Consider the following 26,658-nt stretch of genomic DNA (forward strand, 5'->3'; position numbering starts at 1 on the left):
GGTCCCTTCCAACCCTGAACTCTGTGTGATTCTGTGGTTCTGTGAGCCAGCCAGCTCTGTGCCACTCCATGCCCATGGTACCACCAGCAGCTTGGCTGTAGCCGTGCCATGGCACCACGGCATGCGTGGACACGCTCTGAATTGAAGCCAAGACTGCAGATGGCCGTGATGAGCAGGCAGGGGAGCACAAGGCTGTGGCACCAGTCACAGCAGGGCAGCTGCCTACACAGGCATATCCACCTGCCCCAGCACAAGCCCCTTCTGGTTCCCAAGGCAGGGTGTCCGGTGCTGCTCCCAGCCCCCTGCAAGAGGAATGAGGAAGATGCTCTGGCAATCCCACAGTTGCCAGGTCTTGTGCAGACATGTGCGGTGCCAGGTTTGGGGTGACAAGGCAGCACGGCTTTGTGCACGAGGACATGCCAGTTGCCTTGTCCTCACCGGTGGTGAGACAGAATTGTTAACCCTGTTCTTCACCCGCAGGCACGTAAATCCTCGTTCAGAGGACAGCGTGCAGGCAGCCCCCGTGGAGCCCTCCTTGCTGCCAGGAGGATGGTCACGAGGTGACAAGGAGCACGTGGTCCCAGGGCAGCCCCAGCCATGCCTTCTCCTGTGCAGAGCGGTGGGAGATGCCCTCTCGCCCATGAGCAAACCTCACCTTGGGCTGCAAAGGCCACCTGCGAAGCTGGTCGAGGGAGGTGCAGGTGCAAGGGTGCTCCTCCAGGGGAGCCTGTTACGATGCTTTTCAAAATCTAGGGGGTTTGGCGTGTGACTGAAAGCCTAAAGGGATTTTTCATGGCTGTCCTGTTAAATGTTCACCGAGGACAGGACTAGAAAAGGGACAGTGCTGGCATTAGACAAGGGCAAATTCCAGGCAGTCCTGCTGGGATCCTCTCCTCTGGCTACCACAACGCGACTCCAGATCTCCACTGGTGTAAATCAGAGCAGAATTTGACCAATCCTATCTAAAGATGTTCTTCCTCGACGGGTTTCATTACGTAAAGTATTTCATGGGTTAAATCACTGCAATGCCTGATCTCTTCACAATACAGTGAAGTCAAACCACTGTCTTCGTCCCCTGGGAGGGGAGAGAGACAGTCCTCGTCGCCTGATACTTTTTTAATTTTGAAACCTCTCTGTTGGGGAAAACACCTGCTCTGCTGCAGTGGAGGAAGCTTGTGTGGCTACATCACAGCGTCTTTCTCCTTGGGAAGGGGAAATGCCCCAAACTTCTCTGCCTTTGGGGTATATCCAAAGCCAGGAGGAAGGGAATTCCTCCTCCTGCCTGCTGTCACCCAGCTCCTCTCATGTCTATTTTTATCACCACCCAATGAGTTAACCCTTTGCTGCCCTTTTGCCAAACCAGTTACATTTAAAAAGCCAAAGTGATCTGTCTGGGGAGGAGAGCCAGCATGAGAGCGGAGAGGAGCAAACCACAAGCCACTGAGCTTCTTTCTGGAGTGGTTGGTCCTTGCATGAGACAGCAGCCCAGGTGCAGCTGGAGGAGAGGGGAATACCCCCGGCGAGCAGAGCTTCCTGCGGTGTTTACAGGCTGCGTGACCCTTCTGGGATGCACGGGAGAGATTCTCAGAACGAAGTATGCTGTGACATCTGCAAGACTTTGCCTTTAGTGAGTCTCTTTGATGAGTCCTCTAACACAAAGTTCTTTTTTCTCTCCAGGAAACAGAGGAAGGCTACAAAAGCCGCTCGTGTCCTGCAGATTTTAAGGCCCCAGACTTGCTAGGGTACTTCTGCCAGCTGCGATGAGGGACAGCGGACTTCCTCAGACAAAGGTTCTGCTGCTGACGTACACACGTGGTCACCAGCAGAACACGTGTTTTTCCACTTTCAAAACATAGGCCTTGCCTTTGAGCTAAAGCTGTAGGAGGGGTCGTAAGACTACCTTGTTTGCCTCTCAAAACAGGGATCATCTATGACATACATCACAGGACCTCATGCAATGTTATATGAAATACAGTATGAGTGGTTCCAACTGAGATTTAACTTTACTGACTCACACTGGTGTATTTCAATCATAGAATCACAGAATCATTAAGGTTGGAAAAGACCTCTAAAATCATCAGGTCCAACTGTCAACCTATCACCACCACGCCTGCTAAACCGTATCCTGAAGTGCCACATCTACACATTTTTTGAACACCTCCAGGGATGGTGACTCCACCACCTCCCTGGGCAGCCTGTTCCAATGCCTGACCACTCTTTCAGTAAAGAAATCTTTCCTAATATCCAACCTACACCTCGCCCAGCACAGCTTGAGGCCATTTCTCCTTGTCTTATTGCTTGTTTCTTGGGAGAAGAGACCAACACCTGCCTCACTACAATCTCCTTTCAGGTAGTTGTAGGGAGCAATAAGGTCCCCCCTCAGCCTCCCCTTCTCCAGACTAAACAACCCCAGTTCCCTCAGCCACTCCTCATCAGACTTGTTCTCCAGACCCCTCACCAGCCTCGCTGCCCTTCTCTGGACACGCTCCAGCATCTCAATGTCCTTCTGGTAGTGAGGGGCCCAAAACTGCACACAGCACTCGAGGTGCGGCCTCACCAGTGCTGAGTACAGGGGCACGATCACCTCCCTGCTCCTGCTGGCCACACCATTCCTGATCCAAGCCAGGATGCTGTTGGCCTTCTTGGCCACCTGGACACACTGCTGGCTCACTTTCAGCCGGCTGTCAACCAGCACCCCAAGATCTTTTTCCGCCGGGCAGCTTTCCAGCCACTCCTCCCCAAGCCTGCAGCGTTGCATGGGGTTGTTATGACCCAAGTGCAGGACCCGGCACTTGGTCTTAATGATGTTACTTTGCACCAGTACACGGGGAAAATGCTTATTCCCAGATATTCCCAGTAAGACATTCGCTGGCCAGAAGCAGAGACAACGAATATCTTGTTTGGGAAGCAGAGAAGAGGTGAAATTTATGATGGGGAACTGGGGAAAGAGAACCCACCTGCTTTAGAGCTGGGATTATCTCCCAAAAGAGCAGTAATAAAAAGCCGCCACCAGATGTCACCTTGAAGCCGACCAACAGCTTCCGAACCAGCTGGGACGAGGGATACTGGGGAAACTGGGGGAGCTGTGAGGTGAAGCGGGTACGAAGCGGCGGGGATCGCTGCACCCTGGCACCGGGACTGACCACGGGGACGGAGGTGTTTCAGGGCTGGCTTTGGAGAGCCTTTGACGCTCGGCTTGCACAAATCCCAGCAAAATGCACAGCACTGAAATTTAACTGCAGAAAATTAGTTCTAAAAAATTAGTCTGGATGAGAAGCCCCATTCTGGAGCTCGGCTCTGCATGAGTGTCAGAGAGCAGAAAAGACTGGTGGACGTGAGTAGTTCCATCAGCTCCGTCACCGATTAAAACAAGATGGATACGGTAATAATTTTTTAATGGCTTAATTACAAAAGCTTTGCTGCACCCTGTGTTTGGGCTGTCATTAGAATAGATGTTTGCATGTGGTTGGTATTTAACATTTGGGAGCGTGGGAAAATTTCCTGTGAAGGAAATTGAGAAGAACAAGTAAGAAAACAGTACAACTTCCTTCCCCCACACAAAATACTTTTAATCTATTACCTGTGCAGAAATTATTATTTTTTTTCAGTTAAATTTAGAGAGAGAGTTTCGCTGTAGACTTGGGTGAAATTATGAGGCTAAATTAAATTAGTAGATTGCAGAGTACAGATCTTAATCCAACTGTGAGGGTAAATCTCCGTTCAGTATTATTTGTAGAGTTGGTGCTGATGTTTCCAACATGAAATACCCAGAAGCACTTTTTGGATGGAGCTGAAAAGATTAGATGTAAACTTAACGACAAAGGATAGTGAGAAAACGTATCACTAATACAGTGTGGCAAGGCTGAGCGATGTGCTCTTGTCTGAGGCCCTTTTTGGTTACAACTTGGCTGTTTTCAACTGTCTGGTATACGGTTATTCTGTCCAGGACTCTACAGCAAACAAACTTTGCTTTTTGAAGAGTTTCAGTAAAAGTAGCTCAGCCTTTGCCAAGGATGAGGTCAGGGGAGGGAAAAAAAAAATAAAAAAAATCAATCTCTCAACAATGTAAAGCAAAACCAAAACCCCTTCACAACCATTTAATGAGCTTACATGACGTGCTTTGGAATGGATACCTGGTGTCTGGCAGCATGTCCCAGTGAGAAGAAAGGTGTCTTTTTCTACACCTGCAACAAGCTGCCCACATGCGGACAAGTCATAGTTTGAAAAAAATCACAGTTCATATGCAAAAATCACAGACTTGTTATGGCTTGGCAGCCAAAAGCTCAGAAAACCAGAGATGTGTTCAGCTGGCTGCAGGGGACGAGCAGCCAGCGACCGACACTGGGAGCGGGGCACTGGGAGCTGGGGCAGACGGGGGAGGTTTGAGTGAAACGCTGAAGGTGCAACAGCCAGAGGGAGGAAGAGGTGAGTGAGGGACGAACCCTGCAGGACAGGCAGGAGGGGAAGAGGGAACCTGAAGCCAGGGGTTCCCTTGGTGGGGTGCGAATCATAGAATCATAGGTTGGAAAAGACCTCTAATATCATCAAGTCCAACCATCTACCCAACACCACCATGCTTACTAAACCATGTCCTGAAGTGCCACATCTACATGTGTTTTAAACACCTCCAGGGATGGCGACTCCACCACTACCCTGGGCAGCCTGTTCCAATATCTGACCACTCTCTCAGTAAAGAAATTTTTCCCAATATCCAATCTAAACCTCCTCTGGTGCAACTTGAGGCCATTGCCTCTCATCCTATCGCTAGTTACCTGGGAGAAGAAACCAACACCCACCTCACTACAACCTCCTTTCAGGTAGTTACAGGGAGCAATAAGGTCCCCCCTCAGCCTCCTCTTCTCCAGACTAAACAACCCCAGTTCCCTCAGCCGCTCCTCATAAGACTTGTTCTCCAGACCCCTCACCAGCCTCGCTGCCCTTCTCTGGACACGCTCCAGCACCTCAATGTCCTTCTGGTAGTGAGTGGCCCAGAACTGAACACAGTACTCGAGGTGCAGCCTCACCAGTGCCGAGTACAGGGGCACGGTCACCTCCCTGCTCCTGCTGGCCACACCATTCCTGACACAAGCCAGGATGCCGTTGGCCTTCTTGGCCACCTGGGCACACTGCTGGCTCATGTTCAGCGGCTGTCGACCAGCACCCCCAGGTCCTTTTCCGCCGGGTAGCAAACGGCTGCCTGGGGGAGCGGTGAGCGTCGGTGCCGGTCAGGCCTGAGGCCGAAGAGCCGGCGGAACCCGCAGCACGCAGGCCCGAGCCGGCGCAGGCCCCTCTCGGACAGGACCAGGGGGTTCTGCGCTTCCCGGACGCACCGCAACCCCCCTCAGCGCCCCGACCCGCCGCCGCCATGGCGCCCGCGCGCGGCCTGCTGGGACCTGCCAGCCCGGTCTCGCCGCCCTCCGCGCCTGTCGGGGCGCCCGTTCTGCTGACAGCTTCATGCCTATCGCTGCCTATAAATATATGAGGATTGGCTCTTCCGCCCGTCCGTCACCGGGCGCACCACACTTCTACTGGCTAACTCCCTTATTTATAACCCGCCCTCAGAGGCTGACCAGTGAAGGCGAGGCGCCCCTAGCAACGCCCCCCTCTCTTTCCTGTCACTGGCTCCCGCCCTTGTCTCGGCAGTTGTTGTCCCTCGTATGGTTGGTCAAACCACATGCTCCTCAAGTGGCTCATGACCAATTAAAAGGATGCACTCACGTTCGAGTCCCGCAGCCTGCTTTACCTTTCTCCATTGGCCGACCGCCGCCGTCCATCCAGGCCCACCCGGGGCCGATTGGCTGCTAGGAAGGGGCGGTGCCTAGTTGGGTGCTGCCCCTGCGCTGTGGGCGGCTCGGCGGCGGCGCTCGCCGCGGGGAGGGACGCGTGAGGGGGAGGAGGAGGAGGAGGTGGAGCCGCGGCGGTGATCACGGCCCCGGGTCCCGCAGCTGGGCTCCCTCTTCACATGGGGCCCCCTCGCTTGCCGCAGCGGCGGGGCAGACCCTCGCCGGGTTGCTGAGTGCCCGGGGGTTGCCGGCGGCCGGGGTATGCGGCCATGAGAGCCCGCGCCGCCCGCAGGCCCTGCTGGCGCCGCCGCTCAGGTAACGGCCGGCGGGCGCGCGGGGGGGTTGCCCGCAGGCAGACGCGGGGAGGAGGGGTGGGGGTGCCCGCGCTTCTCCGTGGTAGGCAGCAAGGGGAAGGCCCGTGCGGGTGGGGGGCACCCCCTGAGGCGGGGAGCGGCTCCCTTCCAGCGGAGGGGAAGGGGCAGCCGGCGGGGTCCGTCCCCCCCCCGGGCGGTGCTGTGAGGGGTGGAGTGCGTGCCGGTGAGCGGGCGGACAGGTTCGCCCCGGGGGCGAGGCGGGAGGGGCAGCGGGTGCTGCGGGGAAGGCCGGCCGCAGAAGCCCGTGCCCTGCTTCGGGGGCAAGGGTCTGCCTGAGCGCGGCTCGCCGGGACCTGTGCCCGGCCGCGTGGGAACGGCCCCTCTGCCGAGAGGTGCGAGGGCTGGGCTCGGGCCTTGCCGTGCTGAGCGCTGCCCTGTAAGGCTGCGTGAGTCATGGTGTGGTGACGGGCCCGGCCGTTCAGGTGTGTGCGCGTGTGTGTCTGCTTTATGGCCTTCGGGTGAAAGGTGCTGTGTGAAGGCAGAGGATCGCCCTGGAGGTTGCGTTCCGTTGAGGGTGGGAACTGTATTTGCTTTAAGTACGGGGGACTTTCCGCTTGGGCATTCTGATAGGTAGTGCCTTGGTAGTTGAAAGCTAGAATTTCAAGAGTACGGAGCTGAATTTTATTTAAATTTATTCCTTTCTGTCTGTAACCCTGAAAAAGACTCACAGCTAATATTTAGGCTAACTTGAGAAGCCTTTAGGCTTCAACCGAAATGATTTTTTTTTTTTAGTAGTTCTAACATATTTTATTGTCTGCAAAAGCAGCAGACTTACAGTTCTGTGGGCTTAATTAGGCAGTGGAATTTACAACCTAAGATAAGATTTTTTTATGAGAAACTCTGATATGCCCAATGGACTAGCCATAAACCTTTCCATGTAGTTATCGTCTTTGGAAATTACTGTTGCATACCGTATCCTGATAGGCTATCAGAAATGGCATTTTCTGATTCTTGCAGAAGTATACGGTACAGCTGTAGACATGGCTGTGTAATTGCACTGTCCATTTTGTTTTGTCTTTATGTAAAACTTGCATGCAAAACATGCGTAGCTTGAACTGAAGGCAAAAGAATATGCTCCCTCTACCTGGTGGCGAGTGTGTGCTCTCCTGTGTTTTTTGCTTGGAAGTTGTTTTGTGCTGTTTCATTAGGTTGAACAGCTGGCAGTGGGAGTGGGGCAGGAGAGGGGAAAGAGCAATCCTTTCTTCAGTGCTTAATGTTTTTGAGACAGTGGAAGGAGAAAGTTGTTCTAAATGATGTGTTCTGGTGGTATAGGCCTCCTGTAACCTAGTTATACCCTCCAATTCTATGCATTTGTGCTTTTGCCATTGTAATGCTTTATGCAAATAATTTCACAAATTCGTGAAAGAAACGCAGAGTTAGAGGAGACTGTTGCTTCTGTGTCTGCTGCAGAAAAGAATGAAGCTCGTGGTTCCCTTGCATCATAGGTTCCCTTTCTGTATTCTTCCTGTAGCTGAGAACCACGCATTTGCACAATGCAAAGCTTTTTATTGTATCTTTGCAGTGTGGTATCTTGCAGCCTGGCACAAACATAAGTGCTCTTCTAGGCAAGATCGAAAAATGGTCAGTGTTCACAATTTTTTTAAGCACGTTTCCTACTTATTAGATCCTTAATGTCTTCATTTGAAGTTGTTTGTTTTAAAATCTTTTAACATGTTTGTCAGTAAGTACATCTAATAATTGGCAGCTGTATCACACTGGCTCCATCTGTTGTCTGTTGCCAAGTCCTCTTTCTGACTTAGATGGTAAGCTTCTTTTCATATGACTCTGTCACTTTTTCTTAAGTTGAGCACATTTCTGGTAGTGGTTAAGCCACTTTTTACATGGTTGTCCCATTGGTTGCACTGGAGAACTGTAATAGCTCTTGCAACCAGGAGCAGAGTTACTTGAAATAACTTTGTACGCTCCAGGTCTGTGGCTCACAAACCGAAGTTCCGTGTTTCCCCTTGGTACCCAGGGTGCTTCAGGTTGAGATGTAAATAGCAGCAGGCTCCGATGTCTCCAGTACCTCAACAACAACAGGTTTGGGAAGCCTTGTCCTTGCTTCAAAAATTCATAAACAAATCAGTCGAGACTGTGTTACTGTTCTGCTTGCGCAGCCGGTACCTGAAGTAAACCTGGTACTGGATGTTTCGCTGTAACGTGAAACTGGTGACGTGGACTGGTGTTTCAGCTTGTTTTGAGGGTAGATTACAGAATGTATTTAAATATTTGTGGAGATGATACTTTTAGCTGGAAAATACAAATGTTGACTGTCTTGTCTTGTGTGATGATGTATAAATGTAAGATTTTTGTCCAAGAGAGGTCAGTTGGGTATGAAATTCAGCCTGCTTACTTTATCTTCATTCCTGTTCCAAGATTTCTTGTTCTCTTTTCTTGCCTTTGCTGTGCTGGATTGTCTCACTGGCTGCATTGAAACAACAGAAAGTTTTTTCCTGTCTCTTGTGAACCCCCCCAGTGCTAACAGAGCTGTCAGCCCTCAGTCGTAAACCCGGTGGAGAGGCTGAGGGGGAAATTTCTTGATTACTGAGATGTTACAATACCTGTTGGTATTGGAAGGCTTTAATTCCATTTGTTTTTCTCAAGACCTAAGTAAATGTCAGCCTGCTGACACCTGGAAGGCATGAGCTGCTTCTCAGCGTCTTTACTGAGCTCTGTTTTGTTAGGTAAACATAATATATTAAAATTATCCATTTGAAGCAGCAGCTGTGTATTGTACATGGTCTGCTTGAGTGATTATTTAACTCTAACGATGCTCTGTAACTAGGCTGGAGTCCGTCTGCACTGTGGGTTGGAGTGACTAAAACCAGGCTAGGAAACGAATGGATTTTTGCAAGGTCCTCCTGGAGAGGTTTAGTTTTGTATTATAACTGGCCCCTAGAAACTGCTGGCAATTATGCTGTGGGCATAAGGATGGAGTGGTTTTTCTGGGGTTTTGAGCCCCCACTTATCGTTGCCTTCTAAATATGTGCCAGAATTTATGCCTATGCTGGGTGCAAATATTTTTAAACCTACACCCTTGGCCCTGAATCCTGAGCTCTGCAGTAAGTTAATGGCTAGTCTCTCTTAGTGGTTTCAGACTTGGCTACAGTCACAAAATAAATGAACTGTTTGTTTCAGCTTCGCCTCTTGTGGACATTTGTTTGCATTATAAAACCACGATGCAGTTTAGCAGACTTCCAGTTTCTGGAGTAGTGTAGTAGGGCTGATGCGGGTCTCTTCTGAGGAATGTCAGCGCTAGTTGTAGGAAGCTTATGCTGTGACCATACTGGCTAGAGCTAGGAATTATCCCCTACAGGGGAGATTAAATTAAAGCAAAATATTACCTAAATGAAAACAGAAAATGTTGGGATTTTCACATTCAAGTGCAGTGTTGTAATTAGGACTTTAAACCGGACCCTAAGACTTAATCCCATAAAAGTAGTCAAAAAGACTTTAGCTTCAGGATGAGCCAGGCCAAACATAGTGCAAGCTCTGGTACTCGTAGCTACCTTGTCTTGTAAATGTTTATTATCTTTCTCCCAAACACAAGAAGCTAAGTTACGAACGAACCAAGGAACTTTCCTCGGTTAGGAAAGTGGATGACAGCAGCTGAGAACAAAATTGTCAAATGCCTGGTTCTCTTTACCTGTTTAATTTGGTTTCTTGTGTTTTATTGCCAAACATTTTTCTTTTTTTTTTTTTTCCTCCTCCCTAGGCTAATGACCTCAAAGTCAATTCAGTCTTTAGAAGATTTTGTTCTTTACATTCCTTTGAAGCTTTTCTGAAATTTGCACATTACTAGTGAGTTCTTCTCTCCCAACCTCCAAGTTGTTATTTTGTTGAGTGACACTTGCTAGTGTAATTCCTTCATGTTTTTGTAGTGCTGGGTTTTGAAGCTGTGTCAGACTATGAGTGTAAATAGTTAACTCTTGGCAAATGACTTATGTCAAAGCTTTGGCATCTTGTTCTTCAGAAAACCTTTTCAAATTAATAACATGCATCCACCAGATTTATTGCTTTCCAGGCTGAATGCCTAGCGACAGTCTTCTGTGTCTAAAAATGGTTGTTGTTGTTGTTAAGGCCATCTTTTAGGAGATTGTGAGTTGGACATTTGAGTGCAAATATGCATGTAATAAAGATACTGGGGACAGAAAAAGTCTTAGCAATGAATTGAAATTTTTTTTTGGAAGGATCTTGTTTTATACCCTGAGGCATTAAAGAGATGCTGCTAAAGTTGAGAAGCCTTACCCATTTTTATGTCTATGAAGTATAAAATGTTCAGTACTGCTAATGTAGGTCACCTGTTCATTTCACATTGATGTGTGGGGTATAACTTGATGTGCTATTGTGGGGTTTCCATCTTTAAATATTTGCAGACTTAGGCATTGGTTTTGAAAGCCAAACATCTAATTAACCAAATAAATGCTGATAGTATTTGTATTTATAGTAATTTCTACAATTAAAAAATCAATGCATTCATGCAGTGGAGAAACGGATTTTAATATAATATTAACATGAGTAATTTTTTTTCTTCAAGGTTTGGTTTTTTTAAATCAAGACATTAAACTGTGGTAGGGTATGAAACATTCTGAAATTGTGCTTTTCAGTAATGTAGTAGATCAAAGAGTAGGGCAGATATGCATTTTGAGAGGTGTATTTCTGAATGATTTTTGTCTTGGCAGGGTGGGATGTGTTTTTTTTTGTATAAGAATGTCACAAAAAAATGGTCTGAAAGCTGGGAATTTGTTGGGAAATGTTTTTTAGAGTATTTAGTGGGTTTTTTTTTCAACTGTCTGTTGAGCACAGCTTAAGAGTTTTAAGCTGAACTTTAATATGAAAAAACCGTCCCAACAACATTTGGTTGGTTGCAGGATTTGCAGGATAGTCTTGGATGTTGTTCAGTGCACTTTAATTAACCATACAAGGTAGTAAATTAGAGTACCTCAGACTGACTTGACAGTCAATTAAGTCTTGGTAGATTTCATTGAGAAGGTGGTCATTAGCGTAATTGGCCAAAATGACAGGAGGCCCACTTGGAATTGTGCCCACTTGAAATTTTTCTCTAATTCCGTGTATGCAATCCTGGGCAGAATACTAGACAAATGAAGCTCTATCCTAATAATTTCCAAGAATTTTGTGTAGCTGTCTGGAAAGAAGGCAAACTCTAGGAAGCAAAAATGAAGGAATGGGTTACTTGGGAATCCAGATGGCAAAACCTTTTGGGGTTTGTTGTGTGAAGTACTTTAAATCTCTTCTTTCATTGTGGCATTTGTATAGAGTTTTGAAAAGTTCACCATGTGATTTCAATCAAAAGGATGTGTATGTGTGAAGGAGATTTTTTTTTTTTTGTGAAATAGATTGAGAGACACTGTTGAGAGCTGATCTTTTGTTAGTGGTATCTGTATACTTAAGACAGAGTTAGGCTTTTCCTCCTGTTTAAGATCACTTGCCTAACTTGGTATCTTCCTCTAGTTAAGCCAACAGCAATATTCCCTATTTGTTTGCTTTGCCTGAGAACTTAAACTTACAGTCCTGATTTACAAGTTGCTTTGGTTTGCTGGGCTGCAGCGTGGATGTGTTGTTTCACTAGGCTTAGCAGGGGTGCTTACAAGCTCCAGGGTCCACTTCATATGGTGTTACTGTGATATTGGACTGTCTGACTGCGTTGCTGGGGCAAATGCTTGCTCCCTTCCTTAGAAAGTGTCTAGTGCATGTGGGTACTACTCTGATGCAAGCAAGTTTTAAAACATCATTGCTTCAATTAAAGCAGGTTTTCTGGTCAGTTGCCAAGGATACTTGCATCTCCTGTTCCAGAACATGAATTGTTAACACCATGGTTTCATGTCTACCCGCCTTCCACAGACAGTTCTTTCTTTATCTCCTTGAAAATTAACCAAATGTTAGTTTGTCCCTTTCAGATCAAAAGGAATTAATTCAAGTGTGCCTTGGGAATTCCTGGGCATCTCCTCTATAGCTGAGGAGGTTCACTGGGCTGTTTTTCTCAGCTGGGGAGATGTAACAGGCATTATCTTCCTGTGGTGCTTCTGTACCATTTCCAGACGCTCAACCCTCATGGGGCAAGCATATGAGGTCAGAAATTGGATCCTGATCTTCTGTGTGGCAGTCGGCCACACCATAGCATTAGACTATGTAGTGCTATCATCTGAAAAGTGCAGTAAGCTCCTGCACGTAGGAGCCTGCATATGGAATTCTGTAGAAATACCACAACATGGGATTTGATAGAGATTCAATTTTCCTAATCAGGTCCTGGTAAGACTCTTTTATACCCACCTCCCCCCAACTCCCATTTAGAGAAGTGTTAAGATGTTTGAATAAACACCCTTAAAAATATAGGGGGAGAGAAGGATGGGGTTGTTGTTGTTTTTTTCTTTTTTGGAGAGGACAACCTCAAATTACTTCCACGCAGTTCAACAGAGCTTACATCTGAAGGCAGGGACAGACTACGTGTTTTTCTGATGTGTTGGCACAGAGCATCTCTGGAAGGTACGCTGCATACAAAACATGGCTATAGCAACACTGCTGTATATTCAGAGGACAGCTGGTGTGCCTCTGTTTTTGAGACACTCTTCAAATTTAGTGTATTGTTCAGGTTCTGTACATCTGTGTAAGTAGAAGTATGATTGGCTCCCTGCTTTGTGATTACTGTGTCCACCATTTTTTTTTTTTTTAATTTTGTTTCCTTCCCCTCCCTCCAGTTTTTCATTCACCCTCAGGGAAAAGAAAAAAAAAAAAGAGAAATCTGTCCTCTTCGTGACTGCTCACTTTGTTCAGGTTTTGTAGGGGCTCACCAAATTGCTGTAAATGAACAGTTAAGCGTGGAAAACATGAATAACCTCCTGAGTGTAAGGTTTAAAGAAAAAAAGTAGGCCACCTGTCAGGTTTGCCAGTCCAAACAGAATTTGATGGGCTCCAGAGTTATCCTGATTACTTCATCATCCTCTTAAAAAGAAAAAAAATTCCCTTACTGTTGTTTTTGCCCCCCTTTTTCTTCCCCTCTGTTCTCCTACTTGGCAAATGTAGCTTGTTTCCAGTTGAACTGAAATTAATGTAGCTGTAAAACGTGTGTTTGTGGGGAGAATTGTTCTGGCAGTTTCTTGTAAGAATACTTTGTTTTTATAGCAGGATTGTTGATGTTTTTATAAATTTGGGGGCTAGATCTCTAGTGGATATAAACTTGTGTTCCTACCAGTTAGGGAATTGGTTTTGGAAGACTCATAGGAGGAAGCTTTAAAAACAAAGGTTTTTGTGCTCCAGCAACTGTTACTGATTGCTAGTAATTTTCCTTATGTCAACTGAAAGTTGGTCCATTTTTTATAGTTAGGGAGCCTTTGTTCAGTCCGTAATGTGAAATAGTTTCTTGTGATAGCAGTAGATTGGTCACCAACTGCTACTGAAGTAGAACAGAATGTTACATTTTGTGGGTTTCCTCCTGCTTAGTTGGTTACTTCAGCAACCAGAAGTTAAGTAAAAAAGAAAGGGGGTGGGGAGGGAATGAAAGTTGTTGCCGCTTAAATTTTGACTTCCAGACATACTCATCTCATCTGGATGTACTCTGTCCAGTTCTGGGCTCCCCAATTCAAGAAAGATGACGAGCTGCTGGAGAGAGTCCAGCGGAGGGCTACAAGGATGGTGAGGCGACTGGAACATCTGTCCTATGAGGAGGGGCTGAGGGAGCTGGGCTTGTTCAGCCTGAAGAAGAGAAGGCTGAGAGGGGACCTTATAAATGCTTACAAATATCTGAAGGGTGGGTGTCAGGAGGATGGGGCCAGACTCTTTTCAGTGGTGTCCACTGACAGGACAAGGGGCAACAGGCACAAACTGAAGCACAGGAAGTTCCATCTGAATATGAGGAAGAACTTCTTCCCTCTGAGGGTGATGGAGCCCTGGAACAGGCTGCCCAGGGAGCTTGTGGAGTCTCCTTCTCTATTCAAGACCTGTCTGGAATAGAGCCTGCTGTAGGTGACCCTGCTTCGGCAGGGGGGTTGGACTAGATGACCCACAGAGGTCCCTTCCAACCCGGAACATTCTGTGATTCTGTGATTCTGTGATCTCATAATAGGTGGAGCGTAGGGTATTTCCGTGGATCTAAAGGAGAGGTTCATTACGTTGTCTGTCTTTACTGACGATCCTGTGTGGTTGGTTGTGGTGGGTTTTTTTTCCCTCTTTGTTTTTTCATGCCCCTACTTGGTTGTCTTCTGCTTTTTTCTTTTTTTTTTTCTTACTCCCTTAAATTGGTGTAAGCTGTGTTGGAGTCATATGAAACTTATTAGATATGTTTACAATAATGATAATCTCAGTTTCTTGTATTTTAGGATCCAACAAGAGTAGAGAAGACAGCAAATTACCTAAGATGTGAGAAGTCCCACTTGAATGAACTAAAACCTTGTTTTCAAAATGGACCGAAGTAAGCGGAATTCAATAGCAGGATTTCCACCACGCTTGGAGCGCGCTGAAGACTTTGATGGTGGCACTGGAGGAGAAGGGACTGCATCCCAGATAGGAAGAGTTTGTACCTCTTCATACAGAGCCCTGATAAGTGCCTTTTCCAGACTTACCCGTCTTGATGACTTCACACGTGAGAAAATTGGCTCTGGTTTCTTCTCTGAAGTGTTCAAGGTGCGTGTTTAGTCCTTTCGTCTCGTCATGTTGATTGCTTCATGTTTGGTGCTGAGAATGTACAAGAGTATCAGCAGAAATACTTTTCACTGAAGTCAACTGTTAGTTCTTGTATTTGCTTTACTCAGGATAAGTGACTGGTGATTTCTTCTGTCACTCTTCCAGCTGTATTTTACCACTTGTAATTTACATGGGGAGTTGCAGAGGCTGTTTGGGAGAAACAGTAAAAGCTAAAAAAAAAATATTAGTTTATCTTTTGATGTCTGCCATGTATTTTTGCATTCATGTTGTGTGTTAAACACCAATGGCTATTGCTTCTCTCATATGTAAGTGTGAATGTCTTTTAATTTAGCTAAATTATTAGTTTTGTGGTGTTGTACTCATTCCTTTGGTAGTCTTTGCCTCTCAACACTAGATTCATATGTTAGGAGATCTACATGTGATTACTGAATTTGAGGCCACAACATTACTGTGTTGAAGTTACAATACAATTAGCTGCTCTTCTCTGTGTCCTTTGTTACTTGTTATGCCATGCTGCTAGCTCAAATAATCAGAGATTGATTTGAAGTAAACAGTATGAATGAGAATATCTGATGTTGTCGGTGATTTGCTGCTATGAATTTGGGAAGTGGGTAAGATCTTTGTAAGGCTATTTGTGAAACCATACAGGCAACCCCAGTTTTATAGTGCTGGTGATACTTCTGCTGTTCTGACTGTTTTAGTAAGGTTTATTGTAGAGGAATAGAACATTGAGTTGGCTTCCAGGTTTTCAGACACTGCAAAAGTGATTTGTTTCCTTGTCCTAGTTCCTGACTTTAAACGAAGTCACCCTCCAAATTATTTCCATTCTAGTGAAATACCAGAAAACTTTATCTCACAATATATTATGTCCATTCCATGACACTTCATGTGGTCTTTTCTTTAAGAACTTAAACCAAAAAACCTCTTATCCAGCTTTATTGCTATGAATAGGTAAGTGAATTAGAAAATAATTTTTATTTTTGTGTTGCTTTAATACCCACACACATTCACATCTCCATATATACCTCTACTCTGCTATAAACGCAAGTCACTGCACAGAAGTTTTTCTGTTTAGCTAGATAGATGAAATTTTATTTCCACTAACACATGTTTTTAGTTGTTTCAGATAAGCAGATAAGAAGAATTTTATTTGGCGTGTGTAGGAGACTTGGTACAGGTCAGCTCTTTATAAAGCCAACTTGTATACCAATTGAAAACAAGGTTTTGGTTTGTTTTTTCTTCATATTTTCCTGTTTGGAAAACTTTATATAATGCATTTTGTATCAACTGTCTTTGTATCTAGACATTTCTTAACGTGAAATGGATGAATTTTTGAAGTTCTGTGTGCCACTGAACTAATCTGTGCAGCTTTTATGGTGAAGCTGCGGTGAAGTGTATAAAGGTACCAGTAGACTTGGGTCATCTGTAACTAGGGAATAACAGACCTTGGTTTGTTTGTGTGAATTTCAGCATTCATGGTTTTTGAGTATTTTTTCTTAGGTTTATCTCACTGTTGCTGATTAGACATTGTGTCTTTTGCTGTTCTGTTAATTCAGGATTCAGCACTCTTTAATACTTGGATTTTACAGTGCTTAGGTTGTGACTTTATCCTATAGTGGTACTGCCAATCAAGTGCTTATGTTTGGGCTTCAAAATGTTATGTAGTCAGAGCTACATACTTTGTGAATGAATTTACTAGGTGAAATAGCTATAATATTCTACCATGTATTGGTGTGGAACATCATGGAGAAGTGCCCTGAGGCAAGGTGCTTGCATATCCAGCAGAAAGGTACAGTATTCTTGATCATTAGGAAGCAAAAGTAGGTGTGTGTGAGGGAAAAAGTGGCTAAAAGTAGAGGTAAATTTCCAGCATTTGTAGCAATTGATATCTTATTTTAAGAGAGCACTTGGTTTAGTCAGGTAGTGGCATACAGAGGTAACCAACTGTTTGAGAACTTACGCTGTTTGAGAGAAATCCCTGATATTCGATTTACCTTACTGTGCATAAATAACTCAAAACCTTCCTCTGCTATTCCCCTTTCAGGAAGCTGAACTAGACATCGTGTGGTGTCAGTCAGCAATCAGTGGCATTATTCTAAGAGAGCGATGGTAGTCTGGTATCTGTTTTCCCAGAAACAACCACAGACCTCCTGCAGGGACACAATGCTAAAGCCTTTTCTTTCACATCAGTTTCAAACAAGATTTTGCTTCAGTTTTGGCAGAAAGGGGTGAGAATGCATTACAGCCTTATTTTCGATGCAGTTCTATCGTCATTTAAGCAGGTTTCTGTTCTGCTAGTTTATCAGCCTGACCACCTCTGTCATTAATCCTACTGTGCTGATGATCAGATTTCATGCAAAAACCTTGATGTGCTTCCAGGAGGAGAGCCTCATGGTGTGACACAGTTAAAGTTCAGTTTGATCTGCAGGCTCCCAGCTAAGTGAATGAACTTGAGAAAAATCCAGGATAGTTCTAGACTTACTGTGTAAGTAACTTTAAATGAGCAATGAAGCCTTCCCTTTGCGTTAGCAAAGGTGTCTAAACCCCGTGTCACCAGAGCTTTTCCAATTATGTATGTCTATTGTTTTGTGAGTATCATACATTGGGTTCACTCAAGTGATTTAACAAAGAACGCTTAGAGTGTTTCAAGGCTTTGGGATTTTTGTTTTGCTGTGTAACTGACAATTGTTTTCAGTGACTTCTCCTCCATTCTCTTTTGTGGAAACTCCTTTTTAAATATTGTCTATCATAGTGGATAGAAGTTGCCTTCTCTTAACTTGAGAATAGGAGTAAGTTACATCTTAGATGTATACATTAATGGTCATGTGTGCTATAAATGATCTTTTAGCATTTCTAGTGCACCTTTATTCATACACAGGTTAAACTTTGTGATTTATTCAGCATAAAGTATTGAACTAGCATTTTGATTTTGTTAGCCATCATGATAACAATTTGCATTCACCTGAATGCTAAGTATTATGGAAACTAGTCTAGAAAAACTGAACTTTGTCAAACTATTAGCAATCTAGTTTGAAGCAGCTGACTGACTAGGGCCAGTTTTAATTTTCAGTGGCAAGTGCAGAACGCTGAGGTTTGCTTTTAAGATTGAACTAGGCAAAGACTGTTTATGTAAATGAACAATGCCCAGCCATGATCCCAAACCTTTAAATTCCTACCTGGGAAGACCGATAAGGGCTGATGGAGCTATAAGTAACTGTGAGGGAGATAAGCATAATCCTGAAACTAAATACCCTATTAGGAAATAATACTACTCATTATAAAATGTGTTGGAGCAGTAGTCAGACTAAAATCCAGGATCTTTTTCTCTTCAAGTATACCTTCAGATTCAAAGTCAGTACTAACTGTTTGAGTTGCTAAAAAGTTCCTTCAGGTTCCTTGTTGGCTCTGCATTCTGTAGCTGAACTTTTGGGAGAGACTGGAAATACTTCAGCACTTCAGCTGAATGTTAAAAATTGACTTTTTGCAGTTTGTTGTTCATGTATACATGAAAACAGGGATCATTGATCCAGTATAGCATTGTGCAAATTCAGTGTCCTGTGTGTTTGCATGTTGGGAAAGTTGTGTTGCTGTACAGGTGTGGTCACTGGGGAATTTGAGGGTTTTGACTGTTGAGGAATGGTGAAGTCTTTTGACATCCAGAGAAGATACCATGGTTTTGTCTTGGGTAGTTCTGGATGCTAAAATAGTTGTTTCACTGCAGACTTCTTCCGCTGTTTTAAATATGCCAAGCCATCTAATTCGCAGTGCTATCAGAAGATAATTCAAGAGGAGGAAAACAAGTTACGTTTGAGTCACTCTGGTTAGCTGTGCAGTGCAGGGACATCTCACTGCTACTGTAATGATGGTCTTAACTGTTGAAAGCTACTCGCTCCCCAGTAGCTAGAGAGCTGACATATGTATAACAGGGAACATGTGCTGTCAAAACTGCTAAAGCCAGTGTAGCCTTCCAAAGATAATCTTTGGGACAGGCAGAGATTGAATTTGAAGAGACAACTCAAGTCAACAAAGCCACAGTCTTGACTACCTGAAACTGTGCTTTTAACCTTGTAGGAGTCAAGAGATTCACTATTTGAAATTAGCCATCAGAGAGAAAAATTGCATCTTCTAAAATACTCTTAAGCTATGTGTCACTATAGTTTGCATCTTAAGCATGTACCTGGGAAGGTTAATTCATGTGAGCAGTGAAAAAGGTGCATAATACCTTAAAAAAAATCAGTTAATGAAATGCTTGTTTAATGGTGGATGGGCAAAGACGAGACTATGAATATAAGATGTATAAGACATAATGCAAAATAAACTGCCTCTTAGAGATGAAATACTAAGCAACTGAGCATGAGTGCCTCCAAAGAAAAAAATTGAGATGGAAATCAGCCCTGTCATATCAGCATATTTACTGACAGCACCAAGCACTAAGCACTCAGTTTATGATCCCCTATAACTAGAGATCCTTTCTGCAGAACTTCTGGCTGCATCATTTTCCCATTTTTGCACTTGTACAGCAGATTTTACCTAGTAATCCCTACTGGGTTAAATAATTTGGAATTTTTTGTGTGTGTTGATCTCCTTCACGCATTTCTTATTTTTTCAAGATCACTTTGAATTCTAATCCTGTCTCAGAAGTGCTTGGCCCTCTTTCACTCTCTGGTTTGACTTCAGGCAGATTCCTCCAGAGTCCTACTTGATAATCTTACCAGTTTACCTGTGAACCACTAGCTACTCGTTTGATTATGGTTTTGCATTGTTACTTTATGGTAGTTCCTTGTAGATTACACTTGTCTGGCTGATCTATGAAGATGGCTTGTAAGATGCATCGAAGCCATATGGAAAACAAGATACGAATCTTAGTGCTGGTATGACATGGGTACCCTTGAGAAACAAATGCTGGAAATGGGTCAGTGCTATTCTGTGATGTACGGAGTCCATAACCTATGAAACTATAACATAACACCTGTCCAGGTGCAAGGCCAAGTCTGAATACAAAGAAAGGGCAGCATACTTTTGGCTGCCTTAACGAGAGGGATGATGAGTACAAATGGGTCAGTACCCTCAGGATAGTCATGCTGTATGTGCTTATGCTGTAAGGCCTTCTGTTTGAATACCTTGGAGTGATGGTCTTCAATTCATCAATTAGTTGTTAGTCTTTATTTTGTGTGGTAAATTTTATGTGCTCCGAGTTTCAGAAGTGCTGACTGATCAGGGAACCTGTTCTTGTCTAAATACATACCTTGCGCCTGAGGTTAGGATCCTGTTTCTCGTATTTATTTAATGTCTTCAAGGTGCCTTAAAGATAAGCAGCATCCAGCTCTCTAATGTTAAAGGAGAAACAGAGCTGATGTGGAGTTGTGCTTAGGGATAACGTGAAGGACACTTACATATAATTCTTTTTTATCAAATACTTGTAGTGTACTTGGGATAAAACTGGTAGTTCTGTTACCTCTAATGTATACTATCTAGTATAATTTATGCTCTGTATCATTTATGATACTGTGTCATGCTGGTGAGCTTGATCTCTGGAACATCTGACTGTGGTAGATCTGAGAGATACTACTGACCTGGCTTTCCCAAAGCGACCCATTGAGAGTTGGTGTGTTGTTTTTTTTTTTTATTTTATTACTTTATTACTATTCTGCTTGATTAACTTCTCTCTCTGTGTTTGTAATTGTGCAGGCCTTGAGGAGTCTGGTGCAGAAATGTTTGATGTCAGTTTTCTCTTTTGGCCTCTAACCTAGGTTTGACAGAACTTGCTAACTAGAGTAAACAGTGCAGAGTAAGAACTGTACAATAGAGTGAGTGAGGGACTAACTCATAGGGCTTCAGATGCAGAAGCTGTGAGAATAGACAGGTCACTTGACCAAAAAAAATAAAATGTGTGTCTTGGTTCGCATGAATATCTATTTTCATGTTATGCTTTGCCCATTATGTCTCATGGATACACTACATGTTTAAAAATAAAGGCATTATGGACTTCTCAATAGCTTTTCCAAGCCTTAACTATTTAGGTCATCTACACACACACACTGCCACATGATCAAAGGTCATTATATTTTACTGGGAACTGGTATTTTGTCTGCAGCATATATTGACACCACATACAATACAGGTATACACCCCCCACCTCCTCTTGTTGTATTTTTAATTCAGTTTTGAACTGAAGACCTCAAACACCGTATTATGGATTCCAGTGCTCAGTGGGTAATCTCACTGTCTGTAAGTTTGTGCCTAACTTGAAGTCTATGGGTGTGCTAGTCCACTCAGTTGTTGTTTATATTGTTTTGGCTGGGACAGCGTCTTTTTAATGCCTCTTCTTTCCTCCCTGCAAAACTTCATGTATGTTATCTAGTTAGGTTTTGACCTTTTTAGTGTGCTAACTAATCCTGATTTCTGTCTTTCCTGTCCCACCTCCACTCTGGGAATGATGTAGTTCTTGCAATATAGGTTTAAGTCTTTCCAATGTCTTTCTCTTTTTAAAGTGAACATCCTAACTCAGAATGCCCTAGTTTTGTTTTTAACAACGACATGTAAATAATGTTGTTTTGCTTTGTGTCACACTGTTATAAAAAATGCACACCGCTTGTTGTCATAGCGTGTTAGTACCTTATGTTTAATGGGTGTGGGTCTCCTGTTCTGTAGCCTTCAGTGCTTGTTTGTAGTGGAGTTTTTAATTTAGTTATGTTGATTTTTTGCTCAGATGGACCTAAGATATGAAGTGGCTTTCACTACTTAGTGAAATAAGGCAAACAGAGTAATGCTACAAACTTACAAGTTTCAATTTTTCTGAGTGGCAGCTTCCATCAGTGAGCTGGAAGTGAATGCAGAATATTGAGCAACAGGAGGCCTAGCTCAGTTCCTCTGGAAGCTCAGTAGAAGACTTCCCTATCTTATGCTGTGTTGTCACATGCAACTGTATCTTAAGCTATCATTAGCCAGTCTTTAGTTGTAGTGGGTTGTGGCACGAAGTCAGATGTCTTACAGAAATCTGCATGTTCATGTATGTGTATTGCTATTGTAAAACATTTATACAATTAGCTTAATAAATCTTATCGCCTAATTTTAAAATTAATGTAAAGCTGCGAAAGGATGTTATGAGAACTACTACAATATCCTTAGCTGAGCCAGACTCAAGTATATGTGATCTGTTCTTGGCAGCCATTTTTGGCCTGTGCTTTAAACTTCCACTGGATAAGATTCTAGAACCTCCTTTGGTGTATGCAGGTCATATTTTGTATTATTATTTTTTTAACTATCCTTTTATAGCTAGAACTTCCCAGTTTGAGTTGTTTCCACAGCTGGTCCTATCTATTTGCTTCTTGACTCTACTAGTGACTTGTTACTGACAGAGGGTTCAGTTTTCCTGTGGCATTTAGTGATACATCATGACAGCAGAGGCCTTCTTCCAAGAGCAAAATATCTGTGAATGTGTGGAAGGAGGGAAGAAGATATATGAGTAGTTTTATAAATGAGCATGCAGAGGGGGGAATGCCAGTTCAGGTTAGAAGAAGAGGATGACTGCAAAAAGGAAGAGGTGCGGAAAAAAGGGCAAGAGAATCTGAATTCAAGGCAAGAGGGCTGCTGCTTGATTTTCAGCCCATGCTCAGCAAAATCCCACTGGAGAAGATGTTGGAAACCAGTGCCTTAAAATTTGCAGACAGTACTTTCCAGAACTGGAATCTTTATTAGCTTGGGTTTTGATGGATAAGCAGGCACTGCAATATTTGAACTGTCAGTGTGTTTTAAATGTAAATATGAGTCTGCATTATTTCAAGGTTTTGCAGGATGGCCAAGAGTGGAACTGGTACAGAGCTCCCTCCTGCAGGACAAGGTCCCAGCACACTCCCAGGACTCTACAAGCAAGTTCTTACTGTCTTGTCTGTGTGCACCTGTTTCCTGCATAAATGGGATGTCAGTCTTTAGGACGGTCAGACCAATACTTTCCCCCTGAATTCTCTTAAGGGGAAAGGAGCTAGTTGTCGGCATAGGTCAAGGAGATTCTGGGCATTCCAGCTGGAGGCAAACTTTCCTTAATCCTAACATACCCTTTTGATTGTTATTTTAAAACTCTCAGCATAAGCACTGACAACAGGAAAAAGTTTGTTTCTTTGTTAATACCAAACTAAGGGATGAATTTGACTCTTGGTACAGCTCTGGCTTTTGCTTTCAAACAGCTTCATTGCTTTGTCACCAGACTTTAGACCAAAATTACATTCTTAAAGGTGACATTAATATCTGCATAAAATCACTTACTGGGCAGAATGCCTGTGTGTTTTCCATGTAGAGGACAATAGGAAGACTGATTGTGTGTAGGTGTGTTTCTTTATGGTAGCTGTTGTATATGAGATATAGTGTTGCTGGAACCATAGCTCGGTTAACGCAGTGTGTGTGTGAACTTCTGTTGTGTCCCCAGACTTAGTGTAGTTGTGTTCTTGCCATTAGAAGTGTACTGGAGATAATTGCACTTATTTTTTCGCTGGAAACTAATTCTTACCCGATAGGCATAATTGTTTTCTGCAAGTTTTGCTTACGTCAGGCTTTGGCGTTTTTACTGTTTAGGCCTTCCTACCACACTGTTACATCTTTATGTGTTTTTCTTTGCTTTATAGATTTGTGGAGCCAAAAACATAGGGTTGGGCTTTTCATCCTTTTGTCCAAGGGGAAAAGCAGCTTTATCTGTCATTCTTGTGGACATCTCCTTAACCTGTTCTTTAAAGCTGGTAGAAACTACTGCAGTGGAAGATACTAACTCCCAGGTATGTCTGAAGAAGCAATTTTATTGAGCAGGAGAGGAGTGGCTGCATCATAAGCCACACTGGACTGTAAAACCTCCAGCAGCAGATTAAGCTACTGTGGCTTCCTGTGAAGACGACGTGTGTGAACAGCTCTGTCTGAGCGGGGATGGCAGAAGCCCTTGGCAGAGGGATGGTAAAAACCTACCGAGGAAGCGAGAGGGCATCTGGAAGATCTGCTTTCCGTCATCTATGTGTGCTTTCCTCATACCTTCTCTGTTTAGAATGGTTGTCATTTTGTCTTAAGGAACAAAATAGTAACACTGTGGATTTAGAAATTTGAAGTACAACAAAAATATCTTTTTGTATAACTCATAAGGAAGTATTTCTGCTATTCAGGTTAAAAATGCTCTGAAGGCAGCACTGAGATCGAAGTTGGCTGATAATGTGAAATTTCACAGGAAACCTCAAAGTTATCTCATACTTTTTCTTTGTCCTTACTGATTGAATTTCGAAGTTCTCTCATTTTCTAATGTGTTGCTTTGAACATTTAGTGTAAGATTTGCACTAGGAAAGGATCCTCTTTGATTGCCTCTGGAATTAGCAGTCTGATCAAGGGCCTGAACAAATATAGGTGTTCTTCAAAAACTGTGTAAAACATTAGAGATGAGATCACACAATATCCTTGACATTTATGGGACTATTTGATAGCCTTAAAAGCTGTTTTGTTTTAGTTAGCCTATGAAATATTTGTAGGAAACTGTCTAGTTGGATGTATTAAGTACTTTTTCAGCATTGGATATTTGGCTTTTCTAAAGCTGGAGAACTGTAACCCTTAGTGTCCACACATGGGGAAAATAAACAATAATAATTGTTTTAATAACTAGAAAAGTGATTCAGTGAATTACTTCAATCTTAATGTGTTTGGTTTATAAAAATTGATGTCATTACAGTGCATGAGTAGTCTTATAATGAGAAAACAGTTGTTTAAAGGTACTCTTTAGTGTAGTGCAAAAAAAGTATAATAAGGCCCAATGGCTAGAAGCTGTAATAAGAAAGAATTGTGCTTATTTTGAAAAATTAAGTGGCTGTAAGAACAGCCTCACCAACTGGAAATTGTCTTCTCTCTCCTGTTGGTTCATTGGTGATATTTGCAGCCATCCTATTTTTTCAGAATGTTCTTGATTCAGCTTGGCAAGGTGTTGAGAAACTTACAGCTACCAACAGTTTAAGACCACCAATTTTGGAAACTGATGGTCTAGACAATTTTTTTTAACTGAAGTGTTTGAGGTTTTTCTCCTTGAGCTTAGTGTTGATCCATCAGGCAAAATGAGATCATTCAGGCTCTGCTTATGACATGAAGTGGGAGAAGAAGTCCTCAAAGGTTGGAAAATGAGTAGGGAATGAGTAAGTGTATTATTCTACATAGTGGTTACGCAGATCTAATATTTGGTCTCGTAGGCATGGGGAATATAATACATCTTGTGACTGAGAAGTAGCACCTATTTAAGCAGTGTGTCTCCCCTCACAGGTGTGGTGCATTATTCCTCTTCTAAATTTCTTCTGTGGTTCTGTCACAGTGGGATAGAGCTGTCACAGTTATTGCTTCTGTCCTTGTGTGATGTGATGACTGTTAACAAGACAGACAGCAGATCTTCATGTTCACACATGCCTTTTTGTCTCGTTTCTTATTTCAGTGGGGTTCAATTTTAAGCTGAAAATCTTCTGCTTTTGGCTAGTGGAGGAAACTCGCCTCACTCAAGATGACAAGCAAGCTGTGGGTGGCTTAAGATCTCTTACGTGAAGTTGCAGCATTAAAACACACTGCTAATTGTTTGCTTGGGAATACAGTCACTCTGTGTATTATAAACTGCCCAAGAAGGCTAGAATAACCTTGAAATGTCATTTCAAGCCCTTGAGTTATATCAGCTAGGTGGTTCTAATCAGTCTCTTTGTACTCTGATACTAGTCAGGAGTAGGAAGAAGCACCATTCTGGAACTGAGGTGAGGCACAAATCCTGAGGATGGTGGTGCTTTCCTAAGCAAAGTGAAAGTCTTGTGAGTTTGATTTGTCTCACGCAGATGTGTGAAGTATCAGCCTTTTGGAACCCTTCTACCAACTGCTAAGATGATTTGTATGGCAACCACTAAACCAGACAGTTGTCTTCCTCTTGCTAGTGATTTTTTTGGTTATTGAGGTGCCAAGTTGCTGTCATCCTAGTCCTTGTCGCTTAATTAGCCAGTGCTTTTATAGGGCATAGGCTGTGGGGAGAAGTAGTAATAAATAGGCCTTACTCCAATGGATCATTAATACAGGAATTAAAAACCTCATCTGCGTTATTATTCTTTGAATTGCACAATCAGGGCAAAATACTCACTTCATCCCCACTCATGTGTGAGTATCATTAAAATTTAGAATTACCTGTCTGACTTGCAGGGCACTCTGACTCTGACATTTAGCAGAACTGAGGATGCTTTGAAATACAAAGTGGAGTGGAGGGCTAGTTCACATTTGTTATCTGAAACAAGTCCTGATTTTTGTTTATTTATTTTCTGGTTACAAGTTTTAAGATATGCATTATTGCTGTCATCAGGTAGGAGATCTAATGAAAGCCTTGCCTTTTGTAGTGGTGTTGAAAAATTTTAAGAAAATTTTCAAAATCATATTTCTGTAATAGTTTTCCCTGCAGTCTTACTTGGCATCACTACAAGTAAAGTCTAAAACTATACTGAGTGAAGCAAATAAAAAAAACAGGGTTAAGATAGTTTTGCTTGCACTATGCTTCACTTTCTCTGGTTTGATCAGCCAGCTTCTCCGTTGAAGAAAGAAATTGTTGGAAAATACGGCAGAGCTGTCATTATGTCCTGAAAGTGAAGGATTTTTTTCTTTAGTAAAAAGCCAGAACAAAAATCACTGAAACAAACTTGATGCTAAAAGAATACTCAATCAAAAAAATGAATGTAAGTCAATGTCAAGTTGACCGTTTTAAAACGTACTTATCAGCTGTTTGGAAACTTGGCGTCTTCTATCTCTTGTTGAGTAGCTGATATGTTGAATCTCCAAGGTAAGTCTTTGTTGTCCCCACAACTAGAGAGAATGCT

General features: G+C 43.3%; 1 protein-coding gene across 1 annotated transcript in view; it reads left to right on the forward strand.

The window, feature by feature from the left end:
• Positions 1-5,869: 5,869 nt before the first annotated feature.
• TESK2 (testis associated actin remodelling kinase 2) overlaps positions 5,870-26,658 on the forward strand; it is an 85,882-nt gene continuing 65,093 nt past the window's right edge. Inside the window, exons 1-2 of the mRNA XM_075424610.1 lie at positions 5,870-6,098; positions 14,491-14,794. Coding sequence (XP_075280725.1) covers positions 14,573-14,794 — 222 coding nt within the window. The 5' untranslated portion in view covers positions 5,870-6,098; positions 14,491-14,572. The remainder of the gene's footprint in view (positions 6,099-14,490; positions 14,795-26,658) is intronic.

The sequence above is a fragment of the Opisthocomus hoazin genome, chromosome 6 (genome assembly GCF_030867145.1).
Source record: "Opisthocomus hoazin isolate bOpiHoa1 chromosome 6, bOpiHoa1.hap1, whole genome shotgun sequence".
In the NCBI taxonomy this organism is placed as follows: Eukaryota; Metazoa; Chordata; class Aves; order Opisthocomiformes; family Opisthocomidae; genus Opisthocomus; species Opisthocomus hoazin.